The sequence below is a fragment of the Lineus longissimus genome, chromosome 18 (assembly GCF_910592395.1).
Source record: "Lineus longissimus chromosome 18, tnLinLong1.2, whole genome shotgun sequence".
NCBI lineage: Eukaryota > Metazoa > Nemertea > Pilidiophora > Heteronemertea > Lineidae > Lineus > Lineus longissimus.
Window position 1 is genome coordinate 5,786,317 of NC_088325.1, and position 17,657 is coordinate 5,803,973.

The 17,657-nt window shown below is 39.8% G+C and overlaps 1 protein-coding gene across 1 annotated transcript in view; it reads left to right on the forward strand.

Moving 5' to 3' along the window:
* The first annotated feature begins 376 nt into the window (after nucleotides 1-376).
* Nucleotides 377-17,657, forward strand: part of LOC135502495 (hemicentin-1-like) — a 34,072-nt gene continuing 16,791 nt past the window's right edge. Inside the window, exons 1-3 of the mRNA XM_064795395.1 lie at nucleotides 377-539; nucleotides 11,355-11,445; nucleotides 14,640-14,987. Coding sequence (XP_064651465.1) covers nucleotides 11,358-11,445; nucleotides 14,640-14,987 — 436 coding nt within the window. The 5' untranslated portion in view covers nucleotides 377-539; nucleotides 11,355-11,357. The remainder of the gene's footprint in view (nucleotides 540-11,354; nucleotides 11,446-14,639; nucleotides 14,988-17,657) is intronic.

Genomic DNA, 17,657 nt, shown 5'->3' on the forward strand with positions numbered 1-17,657 from the left:
CAATTAATTGAAGGCTCTACCTTAAACTTTCAGAATACAATACAGAGACGGACATTATTATCTTGTCGAGGGCGGTGCAGTGATAATGCAGTGAGACTCGTTCTCAGTTCAGATAATGTGCAGTAGAGAAATCTTGGTTAAATAACTTTCATAATCATGTCTGAATAGTGTGTCCATTGGATTTTTCATTTCATTTAGTTAGGTCATGAAGCTAACATAAATATTAATGTTAGCTGCATGGTTAGGTTCAGTGGAGTTACACTGAGTAGCCTACCACTCAATTGTATCTCAAAAACGCGGTTTTCAGTTCCTCAAATAGCCACTGCAAGTGTTTGGCGCTGCAATGCCAATTAGGTCAAAATTTGAGAAGTGGACACTCGTATCGTAAAGACGATGCGAAGGTGCTGAGGAACTCGCAATATCTTTTTATCAAAACAATAACAAGTTCTCTATTCACCTGTGCCGAATTCTTCTTGGTGTTTTTAATCCGTTATGAGGACAATTTCGCAAGGATTTTTCGACAGATCGTTTAAAAACCGGTAAGACAACTTAACCACTTCAATTTCTTGAGTGTTAAATGCATAAATGCCAATACCGGTACATCTGGCATGTGTACTTCATACTCGACTGTGTATGTCGTGAGCAGTTGGCAGTGTGTGGGCATTAATGCCTTTATTTGGAGCTATTCATCATTGTTCACTTTTGTTATCTTGTCATAGAAATACCTATTTCGTTCGTCATTGATCAGCCATGCAAGTTGAGTCGTTTTGAGACCAAATGATCAGTACTGCACATCATTAGAATTTCAATTCGTCCCTTCTCAAAGCATATTCTTGAAGTGGTCTTCTGGTTGACGTTGTGGTGAAAATGGCCCAGGTAAATGAGGTAGGCATTTTCCGTTTGGGGGGGGGGCTATATAAGTCTGTGGCAGACTGTTCAAAGCAGCCTGGCCCTGTCCCTATGGTCCCTTGTAGTTAAAGTGAAGGGCATTTTGTCCGGTGTAGACAATGGCACAACCAAGACAGATTGTATGGGACAGGCGTTGTGAAGACCCTATACCCAATGTTGTGCATAGCTGGCTGCTTTCAAGTGGATCGAAGGATATCGTAGGATTGGAACACTGGGATGACATTGTCCATCCCTCATTATTCAACTTGTACCATGGACGTGACTGCAGATATTTCTGATATTTTCAAGCAAAAAACAATTCCCCAGCCAGAAACAGAGAGTTTTATTTCTAGGCCTGAATCAAGTCCTTATAATCCACTACACAATGCTGTCACTGGAGCACCCAAGAACAAGAGCCTGATTGCACATTTGTCAAAAAGACATTCACAGTGTCTCAATCAGGATGAGCAACAGGGTCAGCCTGTGTCCAAGACCCACTTTAAAGTCGAGCCAACAATTTGACCTCTCTAATCAGGACACTTCTCTATTTCGTAAATCCCCAGGGTGACCTTGAGAGGAAGGGTCGACCCTATACTTCAGATTGAATAGTATTATCATCAACCTGGAGACAAGCATTTGTTCATCAATAAACTTGTGTATAGATCGTCTCTAACATGTCTAAGAATGCCGTTAGGCGGTCTCAGCATGTGCTGTTTGCTGGGTGGTAAGGGCGATTTTTCTAACGTTATTCCAGTTAAAAACGGCAACTTCAGGTCCTGAATTTCACCAATTTGGCTGATCCAATTTTCATTAAACTGCCAGAGGAGTTTATCAAAGGCATTTTGTACCAATGGCACAATTTTCTCAAAATTTGGGCCACTTTTCAAATTAGGAATAATGTAGAATAATGTACAAAAAGTGACATTTCATAGTTCAGGCAGATCCAAACTTCACATGATCTTGCATGCAGATTGAGTCTCCCTGTATCTCTCCCCCCCCCCCCCCGAGGGTTTGTGTCCCTTCTTTCTCTGAATCCACCCCTATGGCAATGTATGGTGTATGTGATCTTAGTAAAACATGGTGCAATTTTTCTTCTTGGTATGGCGGCGGACAGATTTCAGCAAGGCAAGGCACAAAATGCTAATATGATATTATCTTATTTATCTCATGAAATTGTGCCGCCATGCCTGACCGAACCAATATTTGTGGCTTCCTACTGCGTAACCCAATGGCCATTTTCTCCCGGGCTAAGCCTACAATAAGCGACATATCATTGTATGAACTGTAAATTGTGGTGTCTTAAAAATCATGTTTTTAAGCACAGTACTAAATTCAAGATGAATAGAATCCTCGCTGAATTTCCATAGTGTTTTTTGCGTGTTGCCGCAGGGGATAACTTATTTACGGACATTCTCGGTAGGTAGTTGAATGCGATATGATATGTCCTGCTGGGTCGAAACGTCGTCCCTTCTGGATGAGGTTATGCCTTTCCAAAGTTATTCATTTCGGGCCTGATGGGAAATAGAATATATACAGTGGAACCTCCCTTAGCGGACACCTCTCTATTAAGGACACTAGTTCTGGTCCCAAATTGGCTGTTTTCATTCAATTTGACCTCTCTAATCAGGACACCTCTCTATCAAGGACAGCACTTGTCAGTCCCGAGGGTGTCCGTAATAGAGAGGTTCTACTGTACTATAGTTTCAGTGATGTAAGACCGTTTCTGAATATAAAAAAGGGAAATTCGATACATCTCAAAGTGTTTAATTTGGATATCAATGGGTTGGTAAACACCAAGTTGTCTGCTGGTCTTGAAGTCCTGTTATGGTCTTGATCAATGTTGTAGGGTTTACGAAAAATGAATTTGTCTTAGATTGGTGAAGCTAGAGTATTATTGTAAAGCCTTGCTGAGGACTGTAAGGCTAATAATATTATGATAGAAATTGCATTTCATGTATTTCATAAATTTCATGTATTTGGACATTTGATATTAATATTTTCAGCCAGGGTTTTAAAAGGGAGGCATACCTTTTATTAGGTGTCAGACCAATTCTATTAAGCATATGCTAAATAAAAAAAACACATTGTTGAAAAAGGCAGGGCGTTTTCTTCTTGAAAAATTGACAACGGGGTGCCCTGCTATTCTGCTTTAGCTGAAGCACTAATTAGAGCAGGTAAGAATAAAACTGTTTCTAACTCAAACTTGTTCTGTGGACTGGGGTGGAGGGTCAAGAGGTCTTTTTTCCTTTTCTATTGATGGTACAGTCCGAATCACAAATGATATCCCGTCAGTTGTGGGTAATGTGAAGCTATGTAACGTCACGTGTGACGTCATGTAACGTCATGTGAATTTTCACTCATTTGGCGTATTCTCAATCAATCTTGAGATCGAATCGCTATACACCTTTCCAGAAATGGGACGCTGAGTGTCCGAAATAGTGATGTCATAAGGGGAAACTAGGCCTTATGGTGGAGGGACAAAAGAGATAGTCATGGTTGACCAACACACTTGAATGCCTTTAATGACGGACAAGGGGGGAAAAATTAGTTCCAATGCAAGCCACCAATTTCAGGAAGCATGGATATACTTATATACTATATAGGCTTATATTTTACCTGAAATCAATGATGGTTTTAAAGAAGACCAGAGTTCAAATAACCTAACCGATGTGATTGAAATGTACTACTGTAGAACCTTTCTTTTAAGGACACCCTCGTGACTGACAAATGCTGTCCTTTAGAGAGGTGTCTTGATTAGAAAGGTAAATTTGAATGGAAACAATCAATTTGGGACCAAAAATAGTGTCCTTATTAAATATGTTGTCCTTAATAGAGAAGTGTCCTCTGTAATTGCTTTCCCTGAGCTTTAAAAAATGGTCCTGAGGGTACGTCAAATAATCTTGATTGACCCATTTCGTGTTTGGAATGCGTAACTTACATCACTAGCCTGCAGCACAATGCACCATATACTGCGCATTGCAGAGGAGATGTCAATTTTGATTTAGACTGTAGCTATTGGTATGAGACGTTCCGACATTTAGAAGATTTCCATTTTCTCTCCTATGTGTTGGTTTCAATGAAAAAATCTTTGTGCTAGTCGCAAACAATTACAAAAACCCAAACACTAACATGTTTTTAATGATTCAAATTGAAACATTATCTATCCTTATCCATGCATTTCAGCCACCAATCAAATAACTGCATGTTATTAATGTTAGTTCTGATAAGAAATAATCATGCGGTTTCATACAGCACTTCCTGCATATCAATTGACATATATTTTTTTAGCTATTAAATGCGTACGCCGTTCATAATTACTGGTGGTTCACAGGGTTACCTCGAACATGTTTTTCATGGGGGTACAAAAATAAAAGAAAAATGACCTCTCCAAAAGCTTTTTTGCAGTCTGTATGCAGTACATGCAGTATATATGCACGCATACACAATGCTGAAATGATGTCAATTGTGACTTGGAATTTAAAAGCATTCTTCTTCTTCTTCGGCATTCACTCTGCACTTGGAGGTGAATAAACCCCATGGAGTTGTCCACCTCGAATGCGGGATAGGCATTTTAGCATGTCACTACAGTTAGGTTCCAATTGGGTTGATTGGCCTATTGACTCCGACTTCAGCCAGGCCGACACACTCTGATTTCGGCCAGATGAGTCCACGCAAGCTACTCATGTTTCTCACTTGGTGGGTTTTTTATAAACCTGCCCTGGCATAGACACCAGAAACAAGGAACCTCGTTGAAGGACTGTGAAGGGCCAGGAATTTTAGTTACTTGAAAGCCACACCGGTTCATTCAGAACTACAAACCCAGGGCCCTATTGCGTGTGTAGCGGTAAAGGGCTTATAAAGGTTGTCACTGTAAACGTTTTACAACTCTGAACTCGAACCCAAAGACTTAGCCAACTAATTATATCTACATGTATTTACATCATTTAGTACTCATATCACCCTCAAACCTCTCACCTACAAACAACACTGAAACATTACAAGTCAAAAAGGCTCTGGGGCTTTTCAAGATAGTATCTTGATTAGCTACAGAATAGACTTGTCATGGTTGGGTTCTGGATTTTGTGAGTTATGGGGCTACCAGGAACTGACTAAAATATCCAAACATCAACCTTTATACCTAATTACCCTCAGCCCTAATGGGTGAATAGCCCGGCCCAAATATCAGGCTCTCAACCAACTCACACTCAGTAATTAAGAAGACAACCAATCAGCACACAGCTGTATCAATATAAAATTACCAGACAGGGCCTAGGGCAGGGGCCTAGTAACCAGGTACTAATCAGCAGCTTACAATTCAATTCAATTCAATTTATTCTCCACTTTTAAAAAAAGTACAGAGAAGAAAAACCTAACAGTAATTATACATGATGGCTGACGTACACGGTCAAGGGTGGACACAAGGTAAATGAATCACATATAGGGGCTAAACTAGATTAAACAATCTGCGACACGCCAAGAGGAATTTGGATAGTTTTACATGAAAAAAAGGGATCAAACATCTTAACAGATAAAGATAGTAAAACAATGGAAGAGATCAATTAAACAGTAAGGTGTTGAAACGCGTAGCAGCTAACGAATCTGGATGTCTTAGTTTACTGACAGCCAGAGAAAAACACACTAATGACACTAGATTTGGTACCCAATTCCAAATATCGTCACACATGGTAGCCAGCAGTGTTAACCACTAGGCTATGAGGCTCTTAGGACTTTAGCATTTCCTGATAACCCTGTTAAATTAAATTTACGAAGGGTGTTTAAGAGTTAGACGCGTGTAAATTCTACATAATCAGTTTCAGGGCCTAATGCGGTTTTCATGAAGAAACCCTGCAAGGCCCTGACTCTGTCTATTCAGACATTAAACGCTGTTTTAAGCTAAACACCCTTTGTAAATTCGGCCCAAACTGTTTTAGTGGTGCTTCGGAATCACGATTGTGATGGTGACACATTTCTTTAAAATGATTTGTGTTCCTACATGTATCAAGGAGGATATGGAAGTGCATAATAATGGAATTCAAGTGGTGCGTGAAGTGGTTTTTAACACATTGGGTGCCAAATAATGGCGGTTTACACTTTTGGGGTAAAATCCCCACCTTTCTGAGATCTGTTTACGTGCTAAAATAGAAGGAATAAAATGTTGTTCTTCAATTAAAAGAGTTGAAACAAAATTGGAAAAATGTCAAACACTTCAGTGCGGCACCGGCACATCCAGAATATAAAGAAAGGTGGCTCAGAGTCCAGGAACGAATCGAGTTTAAGGTGCTTTTGCTTGTTTTCAAGTGTCTCAACAACTCTGGCCCTGATTATCTTAGCTCCCTCATTGATATTCATCAGCCAAGGCGGCAGCTTCGTTCTACAAATGGCCTACTGCTGTCACGACCAAGGAGCAGGTTGATTAATTTTTGAGACCGGGCTTTTTCTTGCGCTGCTCCAAAACTTTGGAATCGCCTGCCACGTTCTATACGGGAAAGTGGCAGCATCCCGGTCTTCAAGAACAACTTTCAAACATTCCTCTTTCATCGCTACATGCATTAGACTTATTGTACAAAAAAGTAAGTAAGTTATTGTAAAGTGTCATTGGTCACTTCAAGTGGATTTTGGCACTACAAAAACATTTAATTATTAATTATTAATTAATTTTTATTGTGGAAGTTACCCAACTAAAGTTACCTTTGGCAAGCTGAATAATGACTCACTGTAGTGCATTTCAGTATACACACAGTATTTCACAGTTTCCTCTAAATTTTTCTAAGTCCAATTCTAGGCCCAGAGAGGGGAATGGTTCTGACTTACTTTACCCAATTCTTGATATACCCTCATTTATTGGATAGGCCATGCATTAGTCATGCATCCGAACCCTCTCGTATTCCCCTTAACTGTGAACTTCCTTTAGTGATTTATAGTGTTTAGTTGGACTTAAACGAATGAAAAGATGGAAAATGTGGTGTTTCAAACATGGTGGCCAAATTAAAACTGCCAGGTGGCATCACCATAGCAGGTATAAAAAGAGAGGTTGAGTGAACTGGCCAACAACTTCAGAATAAAAGTTTACCAAGGTAACTGTAACTGGACAAGAACAAACATATAGAAATAAATAGCGGCCCAGGCACTTTTTAAAGCAGGTTTTGATTCTGGAAGATTCTTCCAAGCCAGCGGCCGGGTTATAGTCTCTTCACAATTTCTCCATGACATACTTGAGGAAATTTTCTGGCATGCCTTGTTGGCTCACCGTATAGGGGAGTCTATTCAATACTGCAGTGTCCGGCGTCTGTCATGAATTAATTCTTAACCACAAAATATATATACGGTGAGCACAATGGCCTCTGGCCTTTTCATTTGTGGGTGAATGACTATTTTTTGAACAGAATTAAAACCAAAATGTTCTGTACCCTGTCTGCCTGAGGTTTACATCCAAAATATACAATTGCAGCCTTAGATTTATTCAAACAGACTAACAGACAATGGTTGAGGCCATTTCCTAAATCACAAAATCAACCAGACAAAGATAAAACAAATATTTTCTTTGACCACCCGCTAATGGCATTTTCGTCTAGATATCTTTGAGCCAATATTCAGAATATTTGCAGTATTTTGCCGTGTCAGGGTTAGATTAATAAGGTACTCCCTGGTTCATCAGAGGTGTGGCCAGTATTTCATGAGGGGATGGTTTTCTAGCATATGTCCTGTGATACAACACATTTCGAGGGCAATTCATTTTCGGTTTCAAAATGTATTTCAGTTAAGGCATTTCCTGGTCAGTTTCAGCGTTTTTCCCCAATGCTCGCGTCATTTGCCTACATCGCCCCCTGCTTTCTCTGACTGTGGGATATGTGTGGAATGTTACAGTCCAAATCACAAATGACCTCTGCCCTGCTTTGCGTCAGTGACGCGCATCATACGCGCGAGTTACGTGTCAATGACGCATCAGTGACCCGCTTATCTCTCTATGTTTTGCACAAATTACGCGCGACCTACACGCTGGGAAGCGCGTCATTGGGGAACAATTGTGATTTGGACTGTAAATTTTCAAGTGAAAATTTTCTGCTGTTCATGCACCAAAATGTTCCTCTTCATGCACTGGTCAAACGTAATCTTCAATCCCCTCTCCTCAAGGTTGGATGCAGAACCTCCATACTAGTCACCTTATGAAATCTTTGCCAATATATTTCTATCATGTCATTTCAGTCAGAATTTCATATAAACAAAAAATGTGAAAATAATAGGCCCTATGTATGCCTTGGTTTACAGAAAAGTTTTATTGATAGTTTATGAATCCTTGGTGAATCTTGACCCAATCACTTCTAAAGTGGACTCGAGGTGAATTTAAAGGAACATGTGAGATGGGTTGGGTCAAGGCGTAGTTTGACAGCTGCATTAATTCTTTGTAAAGGAGTGAAGAGCCAGTCATAAAATTTGGAAACTTGCCATTATGGTGAGGTAGATAAAGTGGTACAATTATCACCCTGGTACAATTATGATAGCCTTTGTGTGCATTTATTTATACTGTCAGCTAATTTCTATACTGAAAGGTGCTCTAATTGTACCATGGCTAGTTGTACCACTTCATCTTATATCGACACCTGTGAACATGACCTTTATTTTGCGAACAACACATTTCCAGTGTAATTTTTCCCTGCTTTAATTAGTGACTAATGGACCATGGATTCTTTGACAAAGTTTTCAGAAAATTGGGTCAAATACAAGGTAAATGTATACCTAACCTGATGAAAGTCACAGATGCATGAAATTCCTATAAAATGCCTCTTAAGAACCTGTACTATATGTTTCTTGTTCAAATTGTAGTCCTACATGATTACGATTATTTACTTATAAAGCAAACCGGTCAGGATTGTCAACAATATTTTGGCATGAATTGTGGATCAGTTGGACTTGTGTTTAACCCTTTGAAGCCCGATCTCGACTTTGGTCAAAAAAGAAAAAAACTCTCTATTTGCCCGATTTCGACTGCATGACTTGTACAGTCTCCAAAACTTGATCGTCCCCCCCTTTGCATAAAACACTTATAACAGCTTTGTGAGACTGATGTATTCTGAATGACAACTTTTGTTACATAGTGCGGTAGCTGAGCATGAATTTCATATACGGTTTTGCAGGGTGAAAATTAAGATTTGTGAGAATTTAGGCGTCAAAGGTGATGTAAAGAACATTTTGCTCCAGACACTTGGGTTTGTGGAAACTCTGCCTCTAAAGGGTTAAGGGACCATTCGAGCAATTAAGGGCATTATGACTGAACTATCAGCTGCTCAATAACCTTGTTGTTGTACACTACAGCATCAGCTACCATCACAAAATTTCACAGAAAATAAAACAATTTCAAGGCCTACTGAATTATCAGCTTTGCCCAATTTGCAATTAGTCCCCAGAGTGAGCTCTCTTTACAGCAATCATCATAGAGAAATAACAAATTGCCTAGACTTCTGAATATACATAATAGGTGAAGCTTAGTTACACCATTGAAATCTGACACAACCTTACCATGTATAAATCACAATCTAGGCCTTATTGGATCTCCTGAGGTGGCATCTTATTCCATTGTTAAAAGCAGTTGAATCAGAACTTGTGCGATTGTTGTTGTCAGTCTTTAGTTTGGGGCTATCTGACGCATTGCATTTAAGGAATCGCCTACAATTTTGTAAAAACAAATTTAATCATCAGTTACTGGCTCACTTCTATCATTAGAAATATAATGTTTTTGATATCTGTAGGGTACTTTTTCATATCATTACATGAACATGTGATATTTAATAAGAAACATTGAGGCCAGGGGGTGGGGGGGATTCATGACCTGGGTGCAAGTCCATACCAAGTGGTGATCTCATTAAACTTCCCCCTGGATACAAGCTTGTGGGTAATGTCGATTGAAGGGGGAACCCAGGTGGGCATTTTTGTCTTCTCAACATGAGCACTAAGCTAACAGATCTTAAAAAATCTCGAAAAGTGGCGAGCAGAGACAAGATTAGGGGACTGGCGTATATAGTCCATCTAATACCACCGGACATTGCCATATTGAAAGAAAAGTCCGTGTAACTACCACGTGGTGATTGTGACGAAGTTGTACAGGTGGCATAGTGAATTGGCCAAAATATTTCTCCTCAAAATAACCCAACACATCAATATGTCATTGTGTGCAGTGTTTCCTCTTAGTATGGTATTCATACTGCTCAATAAAAAAATTGATTTTAACGTTTGACTAGATCTTCCTGTTATAATAACGTGATAACACTTATAGATTTTTCATGATGTCTTTATATAAACGCATATCATTGTGGTGTTAAATATGCATGTATTGTCCTTTCGGTCTCTGATCCCCGCCCAGCCATGTCATTATAGACTTAAGATTAACTTTACTCTGACCAGGAAGAGATAACTGACTTTAAATATCTTTTTATTTTCCGTATTTGTTGTCATAAGATATCAATAATGGGTTTAACCCTTTGTTGAGGTGATAGTGTGAGTGAATAAAGAATACAAATGACTGAAAGCAGATTTGTAGGTGTGGTGTTTCAAATCAAGTTTGTCCCATGACGTTGCTTCTAGTTTGCCATACATACTACAGGGTGGCCCAGAACACTTTTTCATTGCACAATGGAATTCTATTTTGTATCCATTGTGTGAGGAAAAGTTTTCTGGGCCACCCTGTAGACAGGATTCCTGTCCCTTTCGATATACCCTCACATCCGACAGCTTGGGGCATTATGCTTCCACCCTGGGTGTCTGTTTCTCTGTCTTTCTAGCCCTAAACTTTTCATATCCAGAGCATATCTATTGTAATGATAAAAAGTGCTGCACTTGGTACAGTCCAAGTCACAATATCTGTCTTGCTTTGCCTTAGTTACGTGCAACGTATGGGCGAGTTGTGTGCCAATGACGCTTTAGTGACACACATGTATGTTTTGTGTGTATTACACGCAACCTTCACTCTGAGTAGCGTGCCTATGGCGTGAAATGCGGGATGTGTCAATTTTGATTTTGACTGTAGCTATTGCTTAGCACTCGGGGATACCATTAATCCCTGAGAAGGACCTGGCCAATAGTATGTCCTATCTAAACTTCAAATCCACATTCCAAGCTAACCACAGCCTAAAACATGTAGCAAATGCTGGGCAGAGATGTCTTTTTGACTTTGAAAAACATCTGTACAGTGCTAAAATTTTAATTCCCTTTAAAGGGGGGACGATAGGCAGGAGCAGGAGGTCAAATTGAACATCTTTGGGTGACTTATATGCTCAGTGACGGCACTGGGTCAAGTTTGATTCAACACTTGATATATTCCTGGTACAAGTGCGAATAGTTGACGTACTGTGAGAACGGAGAGACCCCTATTTGGGACTTCATGTAACTTTATCTTGCCTACCTAGTGGCTGTTTATGGAGTCTCTTCGAAATGTTGGTAATCCTGCTATCATTAAATGTTCCTTCTTTTTTTAGGTGATGACGAACAAACGAGAAAAAGTGCCATATTCCCACCATGTGATCACAACACTCTTGTTCATTAGCCTGATTTTAAATTGTGCAAATGGTAAGGTTTTTTCATGATTTCTGTAATGTAAAGACGGTAATGTCACATGACCAATACAATAATAGCTTTTTTATGATAAATTTAATCCCATGCCAAGACTCCATCCCTGTTTAGCAAAAAACTATCTCAAAATCACATGCGATGCCATTAAGGGCAGAAAATCATACCAAACCCTATGTCATTTAATAGTCTTTCGGTTAAACAGGATTACAGCTGATTTCAGACTCGGTAATACATCTTTATTTAAACGTTTCATTGTGTTGTCAAGGGTGCTGTCCCCACCAGTATAATATTTTTAGCTCAGCTGACTAAGTCAGCCGAGCTTGTCAAATAAGTTGTTCAGTGGCGTCCGTCTGTCCATCCATCCATCCATCCATCCGTCCGTTAAACCCATGGTGCACATTTTGTAACCGTAAGACCTAGAGACTTCAATTTTGCATTTCTGGATACTTCTGGTCAAACTCTACTTTCAAAACAAAATTTGTCGCCATTCGACCTACTTCCTGCGAGCGAGAGTGCATGAAGGAAACTGGCCTATATCGGCCTAGGAGCAGCAGAATGAGTCGAAATATGCTCTAATATTAAGATAAAATTCTTTAAAATCTATTTTATTGAGAAAAAGTTCAAAATTTTAACAGGAGAGGGCGCTACCTGCCTTTTAATTATTTCTGCCGATTCAAATTCCCGCCCGATGACGTCAGCCATCAATGAAGTCTCCTATTTGCCAGTTCTCAAAACATGGCAGCTACACAACAAAAGCAGTAGCTCCAGGAATAAATCACTGTTCACTTCAGCTTCGTAATCGATTGTACCCCCCCACTTTATTGTGTTTTGTGTGGTGTTCCTATTCAATCAACGATGTTAGGCCTTATTATGTTGGTTTTAATTGAGAAGGTGCATTATAAGCGGCGTACGAAATACCGAAGCGGAGACAAAATGGCGGCATGTTGTTTACGTCATGTGCAATAATCTTGGAGCTCAATGACACTCAAGTACCCAATTTTCTGCATAAAAAGTAGTCTGGTAGGCGATATTATCACCAGTTTGTTTCAGTGGTAGTCATAAGGTCTTTAGGGACTACTTTCAGAAATTAGTTCTTGAAAATTTGGCCACATTTCTGTGAAAACGATATCGGAAGTGCATGCTCTGTTCGCGATGACATCGCCGATGTGTATTTTGAAGTGGAGAATTCCCACAGTATGTGCAGTGAATCGGCATGATTCTGTTCGCCTATTAAGTTTTAGTTCTACGATTCTTTCATGAGTAAAAAGTAGACATTCTCAGCAATACAATAATGTCACTCCCATAAAAGTTGATTGGAAATTGAGGGAACTACGGCATTCTGTTCGGCAACTGGCAGCGCTGAAAAAATACATTGCATACAATACCAAATGGCACATTTTAAAAAGCGCTCATTGGACAACGTAGGGAATCACCAGAAATGACGTCATCGCTTGTCTAAATAGAAAACTACGGTGGCGCAGTAGAGCACAAGAAAAGGTTTAGCATTAACTTTGTCATGCAAGCTTCAGCAACAAAACGATTTCTCATGAATGATTTATTTGATCATCATCAGCTTGTTTCCCCTGATAGATAAAAAAATGATTTACAATTTCCATCAAAGTTTTCTATTTTGTGTATAGTCACATGTTATTTAACTGGCAAGGAGCCAAGCAGTTTTGAATATTCGCGGGAAAATACTTCGTACTTGTAAACGAGGCTATGACAATGAGCATCCTCATTCAAGGCATAAACTTCATGTTTCGGTAAATATTTTCATACGATGATTTCACCCGAATTATGGTCAGGATTGAGGAATGAACAGTGGCATAATTATGTCAACCAAAAACATTGGTACCGTAGTGAACGCAAAAGGATATCAAATACCATGGAGCATGCCATTTTCATGCATAATGAACTAAACACCGGGAAGATATTAATGATATTAACTCAGCTGAGCGCCAGGCCCTTGGGCCTCTTGTTCCGTATCACGTACACAGTTGTATCACATGGGTGGGTGCGCAGTTCAATGAATCCATGTAGTAGAAACTCTTGGTTCATTGATCTAAGGCCACATCATAAACCTATAGGAACTCTACACAAGGGCCAAGCCAAAATATGACATGATAACCATCATACAAACTGGTGTCGTCAAACTGTTGTTTAAGGAACTATTGTTTAAGGAAGATTTTAGCTTCACCCTCGCGGTTTTGCTTTGACAATCAATACAGACAGTGAGGTATCAATTTCTATTCTAAAATATCTCAAAGTAAACAACAAAAAATGTGGTTTTAAATGCTCTTTAGCTCACCTCTCTGAGATGGCAATGACATGACACCTTGGAGGCCAAGTTTCGGTCCAATCCGATTACCGGTTTGCCCACCAGGTGGCTAAAACCGAAAACACTAAAAGTGTTATATTCCCTAAACTAAGGGCTTGATCGTCGCTAAATTTCTATCATAGCTGCATTTAACAATGATACATAACTTTACACCCGGGTTTTTGATTCGACGTACTTTTCAAGGTCACAGAGGTCAAATGGAGTAAATTGGCCATTTGAGTGTAACTATGGCACGTTGCTTAACCCCTAAAGCTATGAACTTGAAATTTGGTAAACATGACTCCCTCTGTCATACAACCTCCGAAACCGAATTTCGGCTTGATATTATTCTTGACTTGGCCACCAGGGGGCCAGAAGTGAAAACCTAGAAAGTGTGATATATCTTTGAGTGACTCGTTTCTTGATAACATTTTATGGTAGGTTCTCCTAGCAAGGATACATCACATGTCATACGAGTTTTTGATATGATCATTTAACCACCATACAATATATGTCGCACAGATTTTTAATTTCACCTTCTTTTCACGGCCACAGAGGTCAAATAGTGTAAATTGGCCATCAGGCTGTAACTATGGCAAGTGTCTTAACCGCAATGACTATGCCTATTCATCACAAATTGAGTACACAATGTACGTTATTGTTTGACCTACATCAGACTTATAAGGGTTGACCATATCGTGTCTGAATGAAGTAATTTTGTCTTTGATCAGACACTGTGGCTATTATAGATCGGTGAAACTACATCAACTGGTGGAGTGCAGAACTTTCCTTTTATCTGACGATTGATGAAGTAAAAGTGATTGGATTTTATACTCCATAATTCTCAAAATGAATGTTATTGTTTTTTTTTCAGCTGCTCCTTCTTACAGTGTGAATGTTTCACCGACTACCGTTGGTATAGGCGATAGTGTTACGTTATCATGTCGGATTACTGACCCTTCTGGGTTCACTGTGCAGTGGAGGAAAGCTATCAATGGTGAATTCAAAGATGTTGGAACCGCAACTAAAAATGGTTGCAAATTAAACAGACAGCTTGATAGCACAAACTACAGATGGGATATCTGTGGTGCTGCGACAAATGTCTCCCCAAGAGACTTTAATTTAAAGATAATCAAAGCTCGACCTGCTGATGCTGGTACATGGGATTGTATTGATATTGGGAAGGGCACGCCTAGTGACCGTGTGGAAGTCAAAGTACAAGGTATACAATGAGTTTCAATGTAATATTGATTTTGCTTTGCATGACCCAACCATATAATATCTTGTGGACAGATAGCATATTATGAAGCTGATTGATGATTGACGGGCGGATCGACCTGTGATTTTCCAAAAGATCTGACATCAAGGGGTTATGATTTTCATCTGATTGTATCTTGCCCTTGACAAAACTTGAGGTATACTGTCAATGGTATTTGTCGAAATCTCTGCCAAAGTACAGATAATATCCTGATATATCTAGGGTGTTTTGGGGATAAACTTCTTTTGGTGACCTGGCCCCTCCTCCTAAATAGCTATGACCTTGGATTTATCTGAAATTTTAAGGAGCCCTTAAAAACTTGCACTCATAGGTGAGTAAAATTATATTTGTACCGCACTGTTTCCACTTATGATAACGTTGCATCTAGCGAGCAGTGAGATTGAAGCAAAATCAAATCTCATTAGTCCATAATGGACAGCCGAGAAGTCTGACTGTGACAGCCCTGAACTTCATAAGTGCTATCTGGTTACAAGGTATTAACATTGACACCCCGCTATGCAAATGGCTTACCCCACCGAAGGCTTACAAACTGCATGATTTTCTGCCTACGTGTTTAAATACCGATTTTACAGTCAGAACCAGCAAGTTTCAACTTGCCATTGGGGATAATGTCATCCTCTATTGTCGACTAAAACGCCCCTGGGGTTTTTACCGTTGACTGGCGGAGGCGGCCAACTTCTCAAGGATCAGCAATTATTATCGCCCAGACCACTTATAAACAAGCTTGTACGATTGTATCAGGTACCGGGAAATATGAATGGGATACATGCCAATCTCCAAGCCGCGCAGCGACTAATCTGAATTTCAATTTGTGAATTCTGAAAGCTGAGGAGTCTGACTCCGCCTACTGGGATTGTTTCGACATTGGCAAAGGTGACGCTTGTGATTTGTTGCATATCCAAGTGAAAGGTGAGAGTGATCTTGTTTGGCGTAAGGAATTGAAACCAAACTGGAGGTACAGTGGAACCTCCCTATTAAGGACACTAGTTCTAGACCCTAATTGGTTGTTTCCATTCAATTTCACCTCTCTAATCAGGACACCTTTCTATAAAGGACAGCATTTGTCAGTCCCAAGGGTGTCCTTAATAGAGAGGTTCTACTGTATTGGTTGTCTCACCAAATACAGCAAGGGTGGAGCTAAGAATTAGACCAAAACCTTGTCGAGGTTTTGGCTAAAATGACAGCTCAAGCCAAGCAGTTTTTGGCAGTGAGGTATCTTTTTGAATTCGCATTTGTGGCATATGGAGTTGTCCACAAGTCCATATGGCTCAGGCTATCAGCTACTCAATCTCCATATCTTTTGTGGTGCCTGTCTTTTTCTAATACACTGTTTGCTAGCTTAACTCCTGTGTCTTTAGCCTTAATTAGTACTCCAATGTCTTTTGATACTTCAGTGTCTTTTATATGTATCCTTAGTTTCTACATGTACGGCAATTGTCTTTGTTCCTGCTCCTTCAGTGTCTTCTTAGGCTTGTAGCAGTGCACTCTGTCTTTCGTCATCTGTACTTTGTTCCAATGGCGATTGTCATATCATAGTATGTGAGAGTCTAAAGTCTTCAAAGCGCTCCATTGTCTTTTGGCACTTAAGTTTCCTCTATCCTTTGAGCTGAATACAATTGTCTTATCCTGTTGTTACATGAAGCCCTCCATTGCAATTTGATACTTTAGCATCTATTATCATCAATGTGTTTTTGGCTCACCATAGGGGCGTCTATACAACACCGCAGTGTCTGTCGTCCATCGTCGTGTCTGTATCCTGTTTCAAAAACAGTGGCACATTTCTTAACTGTTAGAGCTATGAACTTGAAACTTTGTACACAGGACCCCCCCCCCCCCCCCCCCCAGGTCCGGTGACTTCTGACAATGAATTTCGGTCTAATCTGATTCTCGACTAGGCCACCAGGGGGCCAAAACTAAAAAAGGTCGAAAGTTCAATTTCTCGCTTATTAGTGACTTGTTTTCGATGATATTTGTACGGTAGGTTCTCCTAGCAAGGCTACATCACATATCCTACGGGTTTTTGATTTGACCTTATCTTCAAGGTCAGAGAGGTCAAATGGTGTAAATTGGCCGTTTGAGTGTAACTATGGCACGTATCGTAACCGATAAAGATATGAACTTGAAATTTGGTACACGTGACTCCCTATCACCATAATTTGCTGGGTTTAGCCTTGGTGCAGATGACTGGTTCTTGTAGCAGGCACATATGATGACAAACGTGAACCACATTTTTTGTCGCATGCAGTGATGATTGTAGGACACAGCAATGAAAATCCCCTGTTTGCGGGGCACTTTTGCCATTTTTTAGATGCAAATAGTGTTCCCACCAATATGCTTAATATGGCTCTGCACTGCTTAAAAATAGAAAACATTATTTTTACTTTGTGATTGTATGCATATCAACCCTTTGCCTACAGATCTACTCACCAAAGGCCACTGGTGCCATCGTGGGTTTTATGTATTTTTTGGGAAATATCGAAAAGAGTTGCACAAATGTTTGGAAAATCATTTTGGCAAATATCTGGCCTTTCCAAAAAATATAACTTCTTGGACCTTATTGGTAAATGGTAAATTCACCAAAAGTGGCCAAAAAAGATGATAAAAAAGAAGAAT